Raw genomic sequence first — 18,461 nt, forward strand, 5'->3', positions numbered from 1 at the left:
CATCAATTCCGTCACTGACAATCCTCCATTCTACTCTCAAAGCAAACAAACGGAGAAAGCCTCTCACACTCACGCCGCTCCTCTCTCTCTCTCTCTCTCGCCACTGGTCTGTCCCCCTCTCTTCCCTCCGTCACCGCCGCGCCTCCCTCCGTCACCGGCGATCCTCCCTCCGTCACCACCGCGCCTCCCATCTCTGTTTAGGTATCTCTCTCTCTCTCTCAGCTGGATTGGTGTTTTTTTTTAATCTATTTTGTAGATCTGTTTTTTTTTGAATCTATTTTATATTGAACCTTCTTCAGCTGGATTAGGAGTCTTTGAATCTGTTTTTTTTGTCTTTAAATCTATTTTATATTTTTTACAATATAGATCTGGTTTCCCAGATTTCGATCTATTTTATATTGACAATCAGTTGGATTAGGAGTCTCTCTAATCTTCTGGATGCTTTGAATTTTGATCTTGATCATGATATGGAACAAAGATTGGTTAGCTAATCTGTAGATTTACATTTATGGTTCTTTTTCTTCCTTGGTCCAACAAAGGCACCGTGTCATGGAGATCTACGTGAGGTCTGCTTCTATACAATATGACTAGGGGGTTTCATCATGATTTGTTTCTCCAGTGGGTTCATCATGATTTGTTTCTCCAGTGGGTTCAGTGGGTTCTGTTAGGTGTGTGAAATTTCAACAGACAGAATAGAGAGAGAGAGAGAGAGAGAGAGAGAGAGAGAGAGAGAGAGAGACTAGTGTGAGCTTGTTTGTGATTATTCCTTCTTCCTCCTTTGTTTCTGGTAATTCTTCTATTTGTAATTCTAGTATATACACAAGTCTGATGCTCTGTTTGATTTTTTGATTTTTTTTTTTATTTTAAGGAGTATTTTGGGTTTGTCTCCCTCTCTCTCATAGAATTCATTTTGGTTTTTGTTGCAATTCTCTTCTCCTTCTCCTTTTTCTTTTTCATTTTGGTCTACTTTTTCATCATTCCTTGTTTGCTTTATCTGTAGCCCAACATTCTCCTAAATTTGGGCAATAGTAACCATTGTCTCTCAAGCAGCATCAGAGAGAACTCTGTATGTCTTCTCTCTCTCTCTCTATATATATATATATACACACACACACATAGAAACAAATTCAATTATTGATGGGCAGAAATGACCTGCTATATATATATATGAATCATTGGTTTCTTATTGTTTTTGAGGATTGTCAATAGGTATTAGTTTTAACCCTAATTACATTGTAGTTTCTATGATGTTACACAGCATGGCAATGTGTGTTTGTTTATACTCAGTAGGAGTGAGTATAAGCAGCTAACTATGCGTGAGTGTGTCACCAAAAAGGTAAAATTATAAACATAGCAACTATCCAACTATCACATTTCTATTAACTTTCTTTTCAAAACTAGATGCAGTTCTATCAAACAATTTTAATGCAATACATTAATATTTATAATAATAATAATAAGGATCACTTAAAAATTATACTAGATAAAGTCTTACCATAGCAAATAATGTGTTAAGGCAGACAGAGAGAAAGAGATCTTACATTCTGTGTCTTAAAAGTACGTCTTAGTTCCTTGTTTTTCGCCTTACTTTCATTTCCATCCACAGATTTAGGCTGCTTAAGAAACACCAAATCATCATTACCTTAAAATCAGCTTCTTTGAAGGATTACCCAAGAGAATGACTACCCACTCACAGAAAGCAAATCAATTCCAGAAGCATGCCTAAAACATCAAAACAAGCAACACATATGGACCAGCAATCTTACCTCAAATAACTTCAAAAAATTAAAATTGATGGTATCCTCAGAGCTGCTTAATGTCTCTACATGTTGCACAAAAACCTTTTTGGGTTTCAATGCCTTTACTGCAAAATGTGGGCATTGTTTAGATAGAGCTATTTTTTTTTTATGTTTTTTTTATAAATGAACAAGGCAATGACCATAAGTGGAAAGGTAAATAACTTCATAATCTATATTTTGCAATAGATAATGGGCAGGTTCAATCTTTTCATTTATTGGTCTGGCTACTAGATTGACAATGAAGCTAACTACACATATACTACCTAAACACAAATTCCCGGTAAACACACACACTCAAACACACAGAGCAGAACCCAATACACCTTTTGGTCTAAAACTAAAATACAAGGCCAAAAGTGCATATATAGAATGAGATGGTACCTTTTCCAGAAGAATCAGAGATTGAAAGCTTCTCAAAGTCAAGCAATGGCCGCTTCAATGGTCTCTCGTTGATTTCAAGCCCTAAGAAGCACGAGGTCCGCCAGAATCAAAACCAAATTTCGAATTCATAATGAAACAATGAGTAAAAAAATTAGGAAAATAGAAATAAAAACCAGTAGAAACCCCCATTAAAATAATTCACATAAAGCTTCGAGGGGCGAATGGGAAGCTTTGCGTTTAACCCTAGCAATCACTGGCTTGTCGTCCTTGGGCGGAACAGAAGAGCTTAAGGCAATATCAGCCATTGATGCTACGAACCCTAAAATAATAGATTAGGGTTAGAATTAGGTTTCTATTTCACTCGAAATGCACTCTATCCAATATCAGCCATCCTTCAACAAAAGGATGATAGGATCTATCCAAGAGGGACCAAGCTCGGTGCAGAATACTTTCGTCTGCTCCGAGTCCTCAATGCTAGGTCTTGGGAGAAACTCAATCAAGAGAGGGCTGGGAGTTGATCTGTCGAACATGGAAGCTAGGCCGGCCAACTCATCTGCTCGGCTGTTTTCTTTACGGCCAATCTATTAGACCCTTATTACTTGGAATTTCTTGATGTGTTCTCTCAGTAGAGTTTGGTATTTGGCCATTCTATCATATTTGGCTTCGTATTCTCCAGATACTTGGTTTACAACAAGTTGGGAGTCGTTGTAGACTATCAACTTGGATGCGTGCAATTGGAGCGCGCTTTTAAGTCCAGCCAGCAGTGCTTTGTACTCGGCCTCATTTATTTGATGCTAGAAATCCAAGCGTGATAGAGTGTTCGATGGTTAGACCGTCCAGCGAGATCAAAACTATGCCTAGCCCGGTGCCGTGCCGATTTGAGGCACCATCTACAAAAAGTTTTCACATTTCACCAATGAAAAGTTTCCAACATTCTGAGGGATCCTCGAAGGTCTGAAGGTTGAGGTGATCACGGTTGCTTGACTACTCGGCCAGTGTTGTCAAAGTCGCGCCTAGGCGCAAGGCGAGTCGATGCGCACCATATGCGCCTGTACAGGTATCAGGCGAGGCGGCTTGAGCCAGGCGAGCGCCTTAGCCGCGCCTTTAGCAAGGCGAGAGAGGCGCAAGGCCCTCGCCTAGGCGCGACTGATTGTTTAATCTGTAGATCAGATTGAACGACTCAGATTCGACTCAGATGAAGCTTTCGAATGGCATAAAATCACAGAGGATCAGAACTCGTGTACCATATCAGCCGAATAGGACTCAGATTAACCCTAATCGAAGTCGTCTCGCAATCGACTTCGAGCTGCTGGAGCGACGACTGCGACACGAGCTGCGACACGAGCTGGACTTCGACTGCGACAGTGGATCGACTTCGGCTGAGCAGGTTCGACTCCTTCTTCTTCGTCTTCGACACTGATCCCCTTCTCCTTCTTCTTCGTCTTCGACAGGTCGTCGTTCGACTTCCAGATTCTCTTTTTTTTTTTTTTTTTTTTTTTTTTCCTTTTCTTTTTTCTCCTTCGTCTTCGCAGGTTCAGTTCAGTCCTCTCTTCTTTTTTTCTTTTTTTTCCTTTTCTTTTTTGTTTTTCAATTATTTGAGTTTATGTTTTTTCAACACTGGTTCAACCCATTATGATTATTACATAAATAAATAAATTAATTCATACATACATAAATAAAAAAATAGATACATTACATTACATCCATTATGATTATATTAAAATTGATTCATCATTATACTGAAATTAATTAATTGATCATGAATTAAAAAAATAAAAAATTGATTCATGAGTTAATTAATTCATACATTCATTATTACAGTACATACATTGAATTGAATCATAACATTAATTAATTCATAAGTTAATTAAAAAAATAGAAAATGGATTAATTAATTAGAAAAGATTAATGTGTTGTATGTGTTGTGATTAATGTGATTAATAAGAATTTCATAAGAATTTAATTGATTAATAAAGATTAATCAATTTATCAATTAATCAATTTATTGTGTTGTGATTAATGTGTTGTGATTAAAAAAATAGAAAATTGATTGATTAATTAATTGATAAATTGATTCATAAGTTAATCAATTTATTAATGTGAAGAATTAATAAATTGGTCAAAGTTTTTCTTGAAAAAATAATGTAACATAGGAATGAATGTAATGGAATGTAATGTATATTAATTAATTAATTGATCATTAATTAAAAAAATAGAAAATTGATTCATGAGTTAATTAATTCATACATTCATTACAGTACATACATTGAATCATAACATTAATTAATTCATAAATTGATTCATAAGTTAATTAAAAAAATAAAAAATTGATTAATTAATTAGAAAAGATTAATGTGTTGTGATTAATAAGAATTTAATGTGTTGTATGTGTTGTGATTAATGTGATTAATAAGAATTTAATAAGAATTTAATTGATTAATAAAGATTAATCAATTAATCAATTTATTGTGTTGTGATTAATGTGTTATGATTAAAAAAATAGAAAATTGGTTGATTAATTAATTGATAAATTGATTCATAAGTTAATCAATTTATTAATGTGATGAATTAATAAATTGGTCAAAGTTTTTCTTGAAAAAATAATGTAACATAGGAATGAATGTAATGGAATGTAATGTACATTAATTAATAAATTCATCATTAATTAAAAAAATAGAAAATTGATTCATACATTACATACATTAATTAATTCATCACATAACATACGTTGGTTACATTCATTATACTGAAATTGTTTTTCTGTTATTTATTTTTTGTGTTGTGTAGTAAGTACTATTACTAAGTAGAAAATGACATCGGAAAGTAATAGAAAAGATCCGGCGTGGCAATATGCCCATTTGGTGGAGGAGAATAATTTAAACAAGTTTGAGTGTAATTTTTGTGGTAAAGTATCAAATGGAGGTGTTTATCGGGTGAAACAACACCTTGCGGGAGGTTATAAGAATGTTACTGCTTGCCCGAAGTGTCCTTCTCATGTAAGAGAAGAGATTAGAGAGTTCATGTCCAAAAAAAAGACACAAAAAGAAGAAATGAACATGTTGCCTGATTTTGATAACATGGACATGGAAGATGAAGATGAAGATGATGATGTTGTTGAGATCAATGTCAATCAACACCGCAAGTTGACAAGTAGTAGCCAAGGTTCATCCAAATCCAAATCCAAATCAAAAATGCCAAAGAGAAAAGGGCCTATGGATGTTTACTTCACACCCAATCCTGAATCAGTGGTGAAAAATCGAAGAGACCAAGCAAAAGGGAAACAAACAAAAATTGATGCAAATGACCCTTACAAAAAAGAAATGAGAGCTCGGGCACTGCAAAGATTTGCAAGGTGGATGTATGATGCTGGTATCCCTTTCAATGCAGTAAATTATGAGAGTTTTGGACCAATGATTGAAGCCATTGGCCAATATGGTCCTGGTATGAAGCCACCGACTTACCATGAAGTACGGGTTACTCAACTCAAAAAAGAAGTGAAACATACTGAAGATTTGATGAAGTATCATAAAGAGGATTGTGCAAAATACGGGTGTTCTATAATGGCTGATGGTTGGACTGATAAGAGAGGAAGGACATTGATTAATTTTTTAGTTAATTGTCCAAGAGGAACCATGTTTGTTGAGTCGGTTGATGCTTCTAGCTATTCCAAGGATGGGCAAAAGCTATTTGAATTACTAGACAAGTTTGTGGAGAAAGTTGGAAAAGAGAATGTCGTGCAAGTTATCACTGATAGCGCTGCAGCTAATGTGTTGGCGGGTAAGAATATTTCCTCATTCCTTACATCAAAATTGTTTACTCATAATTTGTTTTGTATTTAAAATTTAAAAACTTGAAAATAATAATTCTTCATTATTGTTACATTATAGGGAGGTTTTTGGAAGCTAAGTATAAACAGTTGTATTGGACACCATGTGCTGCTCATTGTTTGGACTTGATGTTAGAAGACATTTTCAAGATACCTAGACTGAAAAAGACATTTGAAAGGGGTATTGCAGTACATGGCTACATTTGCAATCGGCCTACGTTGCTAAACATGATGAGGCGCTATACAAATTTGAAGAATTTGATCAAGCCTGCAAAAACTAGATTTGCAACCGCTTTTTTGACTTTGTCTAGGATGCATCAACAAAAAAACAATTTGAGAAAGATGGTCACCTCCGAAGACTGGACCTCAAGCAAATGGGCAAAGGAGCCACAAGGTAAAAGAATGGCACAAACTTTGTTGATGCCTTCATTTTGGAATACTGTTGTGTTTGCCCTTAAGGTCTCGGGTCCTCTTGTCAAAGTGCTTAGATTGGTTGATACTGAGAAGAAACCTCCCATGGGATACATTTATGAGGCAATGGATATGGCAAAAGAATGCATTGCAAGTTCATTTGATCATAAAGAAGAGAAGTATAATGAAATCTTCGAAATCATTGACAAAAGATGGGATGTCCAATTGCATCGACCTTTACATGCAGCTGCGCATTTTCTTAACCCAGAATTCTTTTACCCAAAAGCGTTAGAGGTGCAAAGAGATCATGAAGTGATGAATGGGTTTTATGAATGCATGCAAAGGTTGGTCCCGGTCTATTTCTGTTACAACTTACAAGCTTGCTGCTAATGATTTCAACAGACGTGTCATCATCCCCTCTCGGCGATGCGGCACTGGATCCAACAAGTTGACCTATTATTCCCAAATCCAACGTCGTATTGTCGGGCTGAAGTGCACCTCCAACTAAAGGATTTGTGGACAGGCGCGCAAGTTCCGCGTCGCCAACACCACTCTGTTGTGCAATTTTCATTGCGCTTACTTCATTTACCCCGGCTGCCGCGGTAAGATCCATCGGGCATACCAGGTGAATTCCAAGCAAGAATTCAGCAACAAAGTCAGCCAATGCTTGGGCTTTAATGGCGGTTTGGGGTTGAAACTTGATGTCAAATTTCCCTAATTCGACTGCCCACTTCAGAATTCGGTCGGAGAAATCCGCCGGCTCAAATAAGGTTTTCAGAGGGAATTCGGTCAACACCACGATTGTGTGAGCATGAAAATAGTGCGCCAATTTCCTGGAGGCTATCATTAACGCCAAAGCAAGTTTTTCCAGCGGCAAGAACCTCGACTCTGCCGGTAGCAAGGTTTTGCTCACGTAAAAGATCGGGAGATATTGGATGCCTTCTGCCCAGACAAGCACCGTACTAACTGCATGTTGAGAAACAGCCAGATAAAGGTAGAGTTCTTCGCCGAGCTTGGATGCCACCAAGAGTGGGGCGGGAGACAAATACGTCTTGAGCTCGGCCAAGGCCCTATCACATTCTTCGTCCCATGAAAACTTGGACTTCAAGGCTCGAAAGAAAGGGCGGCAATGATCTGATGACTGACTTATGAATTGGTTATGCGCGGCTGCCATACCGGCAAGATGTTGCATGTCCTTTGCCGAGTTGGGCTGCTTTAATTCTTGTATGGCTTTGATTTGTGAGGGGTCCGCTTCGATGCCTCAGTTGGTGACTAGGAAGACTAGGAATTTCCCTGATCCCACGCCGAAGGCACACTTTGACGTATTTAGACGAAGCTTGTGTTGTTTAAGAATGACGAACATCTCGACTAGGTTAGACAAGTGGTCGGCCTGCTGCTTGCTTTTGACTACCATGTCGCCGATGTAAGCCTCCATCATGAGGCCTAGCAGAGGGGCGAACATCTTGGTTACCATCCTCTGGAAAGTTCCCCTGGCGTTTTTCAAACCAAAAGGCATGACTCTATAGCAGAACAATCCCCTCGGGGTCGTGAAAGGGGTTATCTCGCGGTCGGGTGCATGCATGGCGATCTGGTGATAATTGCGATAGGCATCTAAGAAACTGAACCGGTTGTGTCCGGCTGTTAGATCCACTAGCTGGTCTATTCTGGGCAGTGGAAAGCTGTCTTTAGGGCAAGCTCGGTTGACCGTCTTGTAATCAACGCAAACTCGCAACTTTTCATTTTTCTTAGGTACTACGACCGTGTTCGAAACCCACCGAGGGGTAGTGCACTTCCTGGATTGCACTAGCTTCAAGCAGGTTCTTGACTTCCTCCGCGATTACCTCGACGTGATGAAGGGCTGATCTCCTCGTTCTTTGAATGACTGGATGAGCGTCCGGGAAGACATTGAGTTGGTGGCAAATAAAGCTTGAATCAATGTCTGGCATGTCGTATGGCGTCCATGCAAGTACTTCGATGTTCGCTACCAAGAACTCCATCATCTCGGTCCTTTCTTGGGCGGTCAGGCTAGATCCCAGCAAAAAGAACTTGTTAGGATTCTCTGTGTTGATCCGCACCTCCACCAACTCTTCAACAGCCTTTTTCTCGGCTTTAGTGCCCACATCATCTAGGACATTTTGGTCTTCCGGACCTTCTATCATTTGCACAAAGCCTTTGGCTGCTCGGCTCCCATTCATTGCCACAAAACACTGCTTTGCCATGACTTGATCGCCTCAAATCTCCTCAACTTTCCCCGTAGTTAAGGGGAACCTCATAACCTGGTGATAGGTCGACGCCATCGCCTGCATGGCGTGAAGCCATCCTCTACCAAGGATCAAATTGTATGTGGACGACACCTTCAACACCTAGAATTCCACCTGCTTGACTACGGATCCGGTTTTGACTGGCAGGATTATCTTTCCCATTGGCCACTGCGGTTGTGAGTTAAAACCAACCAGTGGCGAAGTTGTCGGAGCCAAGTCTGCATCTCGGAGTTTGAGCTGCTTGAAAGCGTCGTAGTACATGATCTCGACCGAGCTGTCTTGGTCGATCAAGATGCGCTTAACATCGAAGTCCCTAACGCGAAGGGTGACCACCAGGGCGTCATTGTGCGGCGTTTGAATGCGCTCAAGATCCCTGCTTGAGAAGCTAAGCACATTTTTCTCTTCGGTCTTGCCTCCTTTGATCGCGGGTTGGACTGACAAAATTTCCCTCATATGTTTTGCTTTTTTGATCATCTCTCGGAGCTCGCATACCCGTGCCGGCTCTACTATACTGTGGATCACGTTGACCACTCCTTGGGGGGGTGTCTCTAGGTCATCCAAACCACTTGGCTCAGCCAGTGCGTTGCGCGACCTTGACGCCTCCATCGATGTAACGGTCCAAGTGACCGGCGACGACTAACTCTTCCAAGTGTTGCTTCAAGGGCAAGCAGTCCTCCGTCCAGTGCCCTCGCTTCCTATGAAATGTGCAGTGGTATCGCGGATTGAAGCCCTTTTGCGCGTCGCCTAACTTAGTAGGAAATCGGACGTAAACCTCGTCACGGATTTCATTAAGTATGCGGTAGATTGGAATCTTAAAAACTGTGGTGATACCCGTCCGAGCGTTCAACTTTCTGTTTGCATCTGCGGCCTCACCGTGGGAAAAATCTGCTCGGTCGTTGCGGTGACCTTTACCCTGGTTCCTACGATCCGGACCGCGGTCTGATTCCCTTGCGCGATCATGTGGATGGTTTGTCTCCTGTCTGACTGCGTGGACTTTTCCAGCCACCCTTTCGTCCGTTGCCACCTGATTTGTCTTCACGGTGGACGCCGTTGCATCGTCCTCTACATGGATGTGCTCATTGATGCGCTGCATCAACAGCTCCATGGAAGTCGGTTGGTTCATCTTGAGCGAGTACCTCAGTCTATGTCCGACTGGGAGACCGTGATTATACTGGGTGATTGCCAGGTTGGTCAGGAATCTAGGATCTCGTTGAATGTTTCCCAATACCTAGCGTTGTATGCTTTGAGGGAGTCGCCTAACTTCATCTTGACGCTCAGGAGGTGGTCAACTTCCTTTGGCGTTTTAGTGTTGGTTTTGAATCAAGTCACGAATGCTTTCGCCAACTATTGCCACCTTTCGATGCTGTCCTCCGAAAGCCTCTCAAACCATTTTAAGCCCAACTCGCCCAAATTCGATGGGAAAATAAGGCACATGAGAGCGTCATTACGCTTGTATCCAGCCATAACTTGTCGGAAGTGACTTACGTCATAAAGCATAAATTTGGGCTGGTGAAAGCTCGCTGGGAGCAGTGTGGTCTCTATTTCAAGGGAGAAGGGGGTGGCGCTCAGCCTTGCTAAATCTTTGTCCAAAGGGACAGGCACGACTGAGCGGGGCGGCGGCATTATGACCTCTTCACTGGCGCGACCTCCGTAGGATAACCGCTGGAGCGCCGTCACCCTTTGAACCTCCCGTCGGCGCGCTCGTTCTTTCAAGACGTCCCTCCAGTCCTCCGAACTTGCGGAATAGGAATATCTTGATGACGTCGGCGGACGTGAGGGATAGTAACTACTATCTTGCACACAAGACTTCTCTACAGGCGGGTCTGAGTCTCCAACCCCATAGCTTCTGGTGATGGAAAGGGAGGGCGTGTGCCGCCGGTTCTGGCTGCCTGAGAGGCGGGGTTGGGTGCGCTCACTGTGGTCACCCACTCTAGCAACACCATTCCCTTTGACTTGCTGTGTGAGAGCTTTCATCTCTACCGCCATTCTCTGGATGACGGCGCCTTTGTCCCTCAACTTGTGCTCCAGGTGTTGAGCGTACAACTTTCTTTGCTGCCGGTGTCTGTTTTAACTTTGTGAGTGACCGATGCTCCTGGCGCGCTTATCTCGCGCATCTCTGGGAAGTCCTTCTGGTGAGGTCTCCAGGCCTATCATGTTTGGAACGGTGGGAAGTCTGTCTCTTCGTCGGACTAACTCTGGGGTAATATCGTCGATGACAAACAATGGTACTTCGTTGTTGTTTGCCATGGAAGGTGATCCGATGAGTTTGGAGGGCAAGGTTGTGTTTGTTCAAGTTTTCCACAGACGGTGCCAATTGTACGAGAGCCAAATATCCGGTACCACCCGTACTCCTCGCGTCCAATCTGTGCCTTCCTCCGATCGACCTGCGAACACAACGAAGGTGAGCTACCTGGCGGTGCGTTGTCGGAAAACCCCTCCACCGGTCAAATCAGCACACACTCAGAGAGAGAGAAGAGAACACAATGTGTTAGTGTTTCTCTCACCAGAAGACGTTCCATCCCAGCATGGGGGGCGCAGTCACGCTTATATACCTTCTGCGCGTGCCTTTGTGCCCATTCGCCTTTTGACGCGTGGATCTGCTCTCATATCCCACTTTCCCACGTGTCAGTGCAAATACAGCTAAACACCACCTAACCAAACTGCCAAACGGCTTTGGTGCGAACGGACAGCCCGGCGGCGTTACCCCATCTTCCTACGACTGTATTTCTTCCGAGACATGCAATGTTCTTAGCCGAGCGTCGTTATGACCGAGCTTAGCAGCCCTCCGTTATGACCGAGCTCTTGCTCGGTTGGGCCGGTCTGCGGGGGATCTTGCACATAGATCTCAACAAGCAAACAACGTGAACCGGGCTGCCAGAGAAGTTATCCTGGCCAAATCGGACTTGGGGTTTAACCGAGCGAACTGCCCCTGGATTGGCCCGGCCCAGCCCAGCTCGGCCCAAACATGCTCGGACCAATTTTAGCCTGGTCATTATCGTGGCCCAAAGCCAGATTATGAAATCTCCCTCTCAATATCATTATTGTATTATATTGTATGTAGTCCTCTCAATTAATGACTCAGGCCTCGTTTGGGAACCCTCCTTTTTAGCCAAAAAGTCAAAAAGTTACTTAATTAAGTATAAAAAGAGAGAGGTAGAATTAGGAAAATATTATGAATCTTAAATAATTTACTAAATTTTTTATAAAACCTTTCATATATGTGTGGATCTCATACAAATTTACATATGTGCGAGTCTCACATCTATGTGAGAGATTTGATAAAAAATTCAATAAATTATTTTAAATCCTTAATATAACTCATGGAATTAATCTTATCCCTCACCCAGTTTAATCATTTCACTTATCTATTACTAGTGTTCATATTGATTCAAAAGAACCATAATAGCACGCTGAGTTTGATATATTTCAATAATGTTGAATATATGTAACAATGTTTTTTATTTTTTAATTTTTCTAACATTATTTAACTCTTAACAAATACCTAATGAATCATAAACAGTAAGACTGTAAATGAATTGGATTCAGGTTGAATTTGTCAAAATTCAAAGCCAAACAGATTAAGACAAACCCAAATTCATGTGGAATCAGTTTATCCCATATCCGATTATAGATCATGTGAACTTGAATCCAATTATTTCAGATATCAGATCCGATAATCCAATTCGATCAATTTATTTTTTATTTTTTGAGCTACAATTAATATAATTTGATTTTTTTTTTCTAATTTTGGTTTTCTTCATTAAAATGAGAATAATCAGACTAGATCGGATCTGATTTTTGCATATCCAATCTATTTAATAAACGAAATAAATGGATTCGAATTTTTCTATAACGCTATATTTGGTTGAGAGATTTAGGGAGGGATTTAGAAAGCAAAAATGATATGTGAACCTAGGTGAAATATAATTATGTTTCATTCACATTTATCTACCTTTTTCATTAATCTTTCCAAATCCCTCAATAGCACAGTATAAATGGATTTGGATTTTCAGGTTGGATTCGAATTAAATTCAACCCATTATAGTATAGTATCATTTTGCAATCATATCATGCTATACTGGGCCAGATTTGGCCAACACAGTCCGACCCAAAAACCAGGTGATGTAGTCTTCGTCCACGAGACGAGAGAGTGCATTTCGAGTGAAATAGAAACCTAATTCTAACCCTAATCTATTATTTTAGGGTTCGTAGCATCAATGGCTGATATTGCCTCAGGCTCTTCTGTTCCGCCCAAGGACGACAAGCCAGTGATTGTTAGGGTTAAACGCAAAGCTTCCCATTCGCCCCTCGAAGCTTTATGTGAGTTATTTTAATGGGGGTTTCTACTGGTTTTTATTTCTATTTTCCTAATTTTTTTACTCATTGTTTCATTATGAATTCGAAATTTGGTTTTGATTCTGGCGGACCTCGTGCTTCTTAGGGCTTGAAATCAACGAGAGACCATTGAAGCGGCCATTGCTTGACTTTGAGAAGCTTTCAATCTCTGATTCTTCTGGAAAAGGTACCATCTCATTCTATATATGCACTTTTGGCCTTGTATTTTAGTTTTAGACCAAAAGGTGTATTGGGTTCTGCTTGTTTGAGCGTGTGTGTTTACTGGGAATTTGTGTTTAGGTAGTATATGTGTAGTTAGCTTCATTGTCAATCTAGTAGCCAGACCAATAAATGAAAAGATTGACCCTGCCCATTATCTATTGCAAAATATAGATTATGAAGTTATTTAACTTTCCACTTATGGTCAATTGCCCTGTTCATTTATAAAAAAAACATAAAAAAATAGCTCTATCTAAACAATGCCCACATTTTGCAGTAGAGGCATTGAAACCCAAAAAGGTTTTTGTGCAACATGTAGAGACATTAAGCAGCTCTGAGGATACCATCAATTTTAATTTTTTGAAGTTATTTGAGGTAAGATTGCTGGTCCATATGTGTTGCTTGTTTTGATGTTTTAGGCATGCTTCTGGAATTGATTTGCTTTCTGTGAGTGGGTAGTCATTCTCTTGTGTAATCCTTCAAAGAACCTGATTTTAAGGTAATGATGATTTGGTGTTTCTTAAGCAGCCTAAATCTGTGGATGGAAATGAAAGTAAGGCGAAAAACAAGAAACTAAGACGTACTTTTAAGACACAGAATGTAAGATCTCTTTCTCTCTGTCTGCCTTAACACATTATTTGCTATGGTAAGACTTTATCTAGTATAATTTTTAAGTGATCCTTATTATTATTATTATAAATATTAATGTATTGCATTAAAATTGTTTGATAGAACTGCATCTAGTTTTGAAAAGAAAGTTAATAGAAATGTGATAGTTAGATAGTTGCTATGTTTGTAATTTTACCTTTTCGGTGACACACTCACGCATAGTTAGCTGCTTTAAATATGATTGAAATTTCCACATACTTCTTGCAACTGACATTTCAGCATTTTTAATGCAATTTTTTTTCTGGTTGCAGAAACAAGATCAGTTGCTGGTTAAAGCCAAACAAAAGCACGAGGTATATAGATGATAGCTTTTACCACTACTGATTTACTTTGGCCGAATTTGGTATTAACTGCCATGTTTACATCAATGTTCTTTTTGTCTTATTTTTACATGTTACTTTTTTTTGGTTATTCTGAGTAATGCCTGGGATTTTTTTTTCTATTTGGTTATTCTTAGTTTACATCAATGTTTTTTGGCCCTCTTCCCCATTTATCTCCCTCTTCTAATTTTACTCATTGTTTCACAAAGAAGTTGATGCCTTCTTTGCTTCTGATGATTATATTGATTTTTAGTTTGATTTGCATGTGGTTCAATTACCTTGTTTGTCAAGACTAAAAAAGAAAAAAGTTTGACAATGGTTACATTTCTAACTTTTCCGTTGTTATTTGAAGTTGTATTTTCTTTCTACATTAAGATTATGCATTATTTATTTGTCAGATATGTTGTGTTTTGTTTCGTCCTCCAATGATGTGAATTTCCTTCCCGTTCAAGTTCTATTAAACTACAGTATTGCTTGCTTTTCAGAAAAAATGAAAGAGGAAAGTATCCATAAAATGTGAAAAAACATAAATCCTTTTTAAAAAAGTGGAGGAAGAATGTATCCGTGGAATGTGAAGATGAACAAACCAGATACGATCTTGTGTTTGACTCCCATATGGTGTTGTGATTTTTGTAATTACATATAAGAAAAAAATTTGCCAAGCTTTTATTTAGTTTATTTATGGAAATTGTGGTTTCTCAGTTTGTGTTATTTTATATGCATCCAGACACTAGAGTGGGGTCACTCTTTGAAGTCATCATGAAGTGCAACATTGTTTTGTTGGTTCCTCCTCGTTATGCTGTTGCTCGAACACAATCATTTATGAATTTACTACTGTATGGACCTTAATATCATATTCTTCTATGCAATTGATTAAATCTTCCCAAGAGCAATGTGCATGAAGTAACCTTGGTTGATTAATAGTTAAAAATGCAAATGCTTTGTTGGTCATGCTTTGCAGTTGTATGTTTAATTGTCATGTTCTTTTTGGTTGTAGATGACTACACCATATATGCTGCATAAAAATTATTCTGTATTCTTTGTTCTGATCAGGTTTTGTCAAACAATGCACGTTTTGAACAAATATGGAGGACGAGAAAGGGGGGAAAAGATGCAATGCGTGATGATGGTGCACTGCATGAAACGTGTCTTGTTTACGATGTTGTTCGTGTTGATGTTGTGGACACAACCATTGAAGCGAATGAGCAGGAGTAAGTTTCATTATAATGTAGTTTGGAACATTATCTTTTAATGCAGAACTCTGAATCTGATTCAGTTCCTTTAAATTCTGATACAGAGATACGGATTTTGAGGATCATAGGATTATGTCTAGTTATCTGCCTCTGTTACGAGAGTTCATCCCAAGTGCTGCTGCGGAAATTGAGTCTGATATTCATGATTATGTGTCCAAACAAGGTCTTACTCCATATTATGCATTTTTTGTTTTTGTTGTTTGTTTTTGTTTAGATTTTAGTTTTTTGGTTGATGCATTTAGCTCCACCTGCCTCTAATATTTGTGATTACATGTCCCAATGAGGTCTTGCTCCATATTATGCTGTTTTTGTTTTATATTTTTTTGGTTGAAGGCATGATATTTTTTCCCCGTCTTCCTGTCTTCAGGGCTGTTGTTATAAAACTGCTCTAAATTTTCATGAATAAATAATAGAGGGATTGTGATTACCATTCTTGACGATGAAATTCTGCTTTCACCATTTATTGTCATTTCATGGTGTTCCACAATGTTTTGATGGGTTCTATTGTCATGTAGCATCCAAGGATGACTATGTGTATGATTTGTATACTGTAACGGATGACGTCAACTCAAGTGAGGAAGATGCTTCAAACCCATTTCCTTTGTAAGGATTTCTGTTGTATGTTGATGACTTTATTGCACTCCTATGTTTTTCTTTTTTTGGTGGGGGTAAATATACAACTTGTAATTGTCTTTGGTGTAGGGTACAGGTTGATGACGACGATGAATTCTATGATGGCCCAATTACATCTGATAATGAAAGTGATGATTCTAATGGTATCATCCATTTTAATTGTGTTTCATTATTTTACTGCAATTCTGGATGCTCTTGTTAGACCTTTGTTTATTTATTTATGGATTTGGGTTCTCAGCTGAAGATAATCCTCTGAATGATTATCCGGACAAGGAGACATCTGAAGATGGTGATGAGCATGGTGGGAGCAGAACCTCCAAATCCAATGATGAATCAGAAGAACTTGATAGTGCAAGTGCCAGTTCTAAATCTGAAGATTTAGAACACCAAAACTGGTCAGAAGATGCAGATCCCTTCTACGAAGGTTACATTTGCGGGCATGATGGTGGTGATGGTGATTATTATGATGATGATGGTGGCGGTGACAATGATGAGTGGAAATGGTCCTATCGTTAGCTCTTGCTTTACTGGATTGTGATTGTCATCTCCTAGAGACTTTGTTGTCACCTTCACCTATGTAAAAATTGTTCTGGAACTTGTTTGTTGCTAGGTTTTCAAATTGTTTTTTTTTTTTTGAACTGTTGCTAGGTTTTCATTGAACAGCTTCTTGTGAATATGAATACTTCTTGTACATGTTACAAGGCAATATGTGAAGATGAATTTCCTACTGTTTCTGCTACTTTGATGGTTTGGTATTGCTTCTTGTGAATTGAAGTTGAGAATTGGAGCAGACACCGATCACTGTGTAAGCTTCCTATAGTTGTGTCCATGAATTGCTTTATTCCTCAATTTGGTCGTCTTGCTGTGCGTTGTGTGCTTGAAAATAACTGCATCGTCTACATTGTTTCAAGTTATGTTATCTCTTATTAGGACATGTTTTGGTTGACTGGTATTATGAATATGGTGAGATTGATTGATGGTATTGCTAGTGTCATGATATTAGGTTGGAAATATAAAGTTAATTGTGTTTGTTTGTGTTTTGATGCGATATTATTAGTTGATTAAGATTAGAAATATGAGATTTGTAAAAGTTCTCGTCACTCATTTTATAAAGAGTCATTAATGTGTAGTTTTAGAGTACTTGTTAAGAGAGTTTAAAATAATTGTACATTTTTTACTACATTAATTTTTAATATATTTTTTGTTTTCTTGTTTTTATAGAAGTTAGTGATTAGTTATTGGATTAAAATCTAAATTGGTTATTTAACATATATCTTAAGAATATATTTTAATAAAATAAGAATAATATAATATATTCACCTTTAATAAAACATATACCATTATCTTTTATAATTAAACATAATTTAGGGAGGCCTAGATATTATTATTCAATTTCCCTCTCCCGGGCTCTGTAACTCATGCTTTTATTTGCAAATTTTGTTGATTTGGCTTCTTGTGCTTGTTTGGTGCAGCTTAAAAGTTGTTTAATTTAGCTTTCAGTTTAATTTAAGCTATTTTGATGTGTTTGGTTTAGCTTATAGCTTATAGCTTATAGCTTTTTAGAAGTCAGAAATCAGCTTATTTTTTGAGTGGGGCAGGAGATACTTAATTTATAAGTCAGAAATCAACTATGTTCATAGTTATAAACTATAAACTGTTTAGGCATAAGCTATAAGCACTTTCCCACAGCTCTACCAAATAGGGCCCTTGTTTGGTATCGTGAGCTGTCTGTTCTTGATTGATGTTGGGTACCGGGATATTTTGGAATTAGTTATAAATTAATTTTTTTGACTTTTTTTTTTTTAATTATTTTGTGTTTTTTTAGATAAAAATGTAAGAAGTAATATAACCTGTGGGAGCCGGATAATAATGGGTCAATAGGGACGAATGGACAAGAGTTCAGTCCAGGACATAACTTTTATTCGGCATTGATCCTAGTCAATTGAAAAGCCGAATAAAATAATCGGCATTCCAACCAGTAGAATAAAGGTCGAGTAGAAGTACATGTAATGGATCGAGGGTAGGCCTGGCCCTAAGGCCCAAAGAGAATAATATAAATAGAGGATCATCAGTCAGAGAAAGGTATGTGAGAATTAGTATTCTTAACTTAAGATACAAGCAATCAAGAGAGTATATACTGACTTATCCGTCGAAGTGCTAATTCCGACACCCCGACCGTAGTGTTCATCCTTTTTCAGGTTATCAGCTAAGGATCTCTAGTGCCCCAGTGAATCAAAAGAGTATTTTCAAACCACATCTCCACATAATCCAAAATAGATTAAAAACTAAAAATTGACTTTTAATTGGGTTGCCAAAACAACCCACCGTTAGGCTTTATTTGAGATATACTTAAA

At 38.8% G+C, this 18,461-nt stretch overlaps 3 protein-coding genes across 4 annotated transcripts; 2 read left to right on the plus strand and 1 right to left on the minus strand.

Annotated features, from left to right (window-relative positions):
• Positions 1–16,846, plus strand: RDM4 (RNA-directed DNA methylation 4). Of its 2 annotated transcripts, XM_082905851.1 has the most exons (12): positions 1–201; positions 1,001–1,066; positions 12,882–12,998; positions 13,120–13,200; positions 13,510–13,607; positions 13,761–13,832; positions 14,153–14,194; positions 15,275–15,432; positions 15,519–15,637; positions 15,990–16,077; positions 16,177–16,250; positions 16,346–16,846. In XM_082905851.1, exons 3-12 carry the CDS (start codon positions 12,896–12,898, stop codon positions 16,621–16,623), a joined length of 1,113 nt encoding a protein of 370 aa, XP_082761977.1. In that variant the 5' UTR covers positions 1–201; positions 1,001–1,066; positions 12,882–12,895; the 3' UTR covers positions 16,624–16,846. The 2 variants fall into 2 exon arrangements, with proteins under 2 accessions (XP_082761977.1, XP_028099880.2); XM_028244079.2 differs by lacking the exon at positions 1,001–1,066 and having other exon boundaries at positions 4–201.
• Positions 1,322–2,510, minus strand: LOC145807507 (RNA-directed DNA methylation 4-like). The gene is made up of 4 exons (XM_082905852.1): positions 2,383–2,510; positions 2,181–2,261; positions 1,767–1,864; positions 1,322–1,613 (listed from the first exon to the last, which is right to left on the minus strand). Exons 1-4 carry the CDS (start codon positions 2,483–2,485, stop codon positions 1,512–1,514), a joined length of 384 nt encoding a protein of 127 aa, XP_082761978.1. The 5' UTR covers positions 2,486–2,510; the 3' UTR covers positions 1,322–1,511.
• LOC145807506 (uncharacterized) lies at positions 5,205–12,779 on the plus strand. The gene is made up of 2 exons (XM_082905850.1): positions 5,205–5,957; positions 6,068–12,779. Exons 1-2 carry the CDS (start codon positions 5,231–5,233, stop codon positions 6,805–6,807), a joined length of 1,467 nt encoding a protein of 488 aa, XP_082761976.1. The 5' UTR covers positions 5,205–5,230; the 3' UTR covers positions 6,808–12,779.
• Positions 16,847–18,461: the final 1,615 nt, after the last annotated feature.

This window comes from Camellia sinensis, chromosome 14 (genome assembly GCF_055761805.1).
Source record: "Camellia sinensis isolate YWXY chromosome 14, ASM5576180v1, whole genome shotgun sequence".
Classification (NCBI taxonomy): domain Eukaryota; kingdom Viridiplantae; phylum Streptophyta; class Magnoliopsida; order Ericales; family Theaceae; genus Camellia; species Camellia sinensis.

Bases quoted from the DNA above. Each gene is read 5' to 3' on its own strand.
- LOC145807507 (XM_082905852.1), bottom strand. From the start codon at position 2,485: ATGGCTGATATTGCCTTAAGCTCTTCTGTTCCGCCCAAGGACGACAAG. The intron at 2,262-2,382 runs GTGAATTATTTT...CGTGCTTCTTAG, and splicing joins TTCGCCCCTCGAAGCTTTAT to GGCTTGAAATCAACGAGAGA. The intron at 1,865-2,180 runs GTACCATCTCAT...CACATTTTGCAG, and splicing joins CTCTGATTCTTCTGGAAAAG to TAAAGGCATTGAAACCCAAA.
- LOC145807506 (XM_082905850.1), top strand. From the start codon at position 5,231: ATGAACATGTTGCCTGATTTTGATAACATGGACATGGAAGATGAAGAT. The intron at 5,958-6,067 runs GTAAGAATATTT...GTTACATTATAG, and splicing joins TGCAGCTAATGTGTTGGCGG to GGAGGTTTTTGGAAGCTAAG.
- RDM4 (XM_082905851.1), top strand. From the start codon at position 12,896: ATGGCTGATATTGCCTCAGGCTCTTCTGTTCCGCCCAAGGACGACAAG. The intron at 12,999-13,119 runs GTGAGTTATTTT...CGTGCTTCTTAG, and splicing joins TTCGCCCCTCGAAGCTTTAT to GGCTTGAAATCAACGAGAGA. The intron at 14,195-15,274 runs GTATATAGATGA...TGTTCTGATCAG, and splicing joins AAGCCAAACAAAAGCACGAG to GTTTTGTCAAACAATGCACG.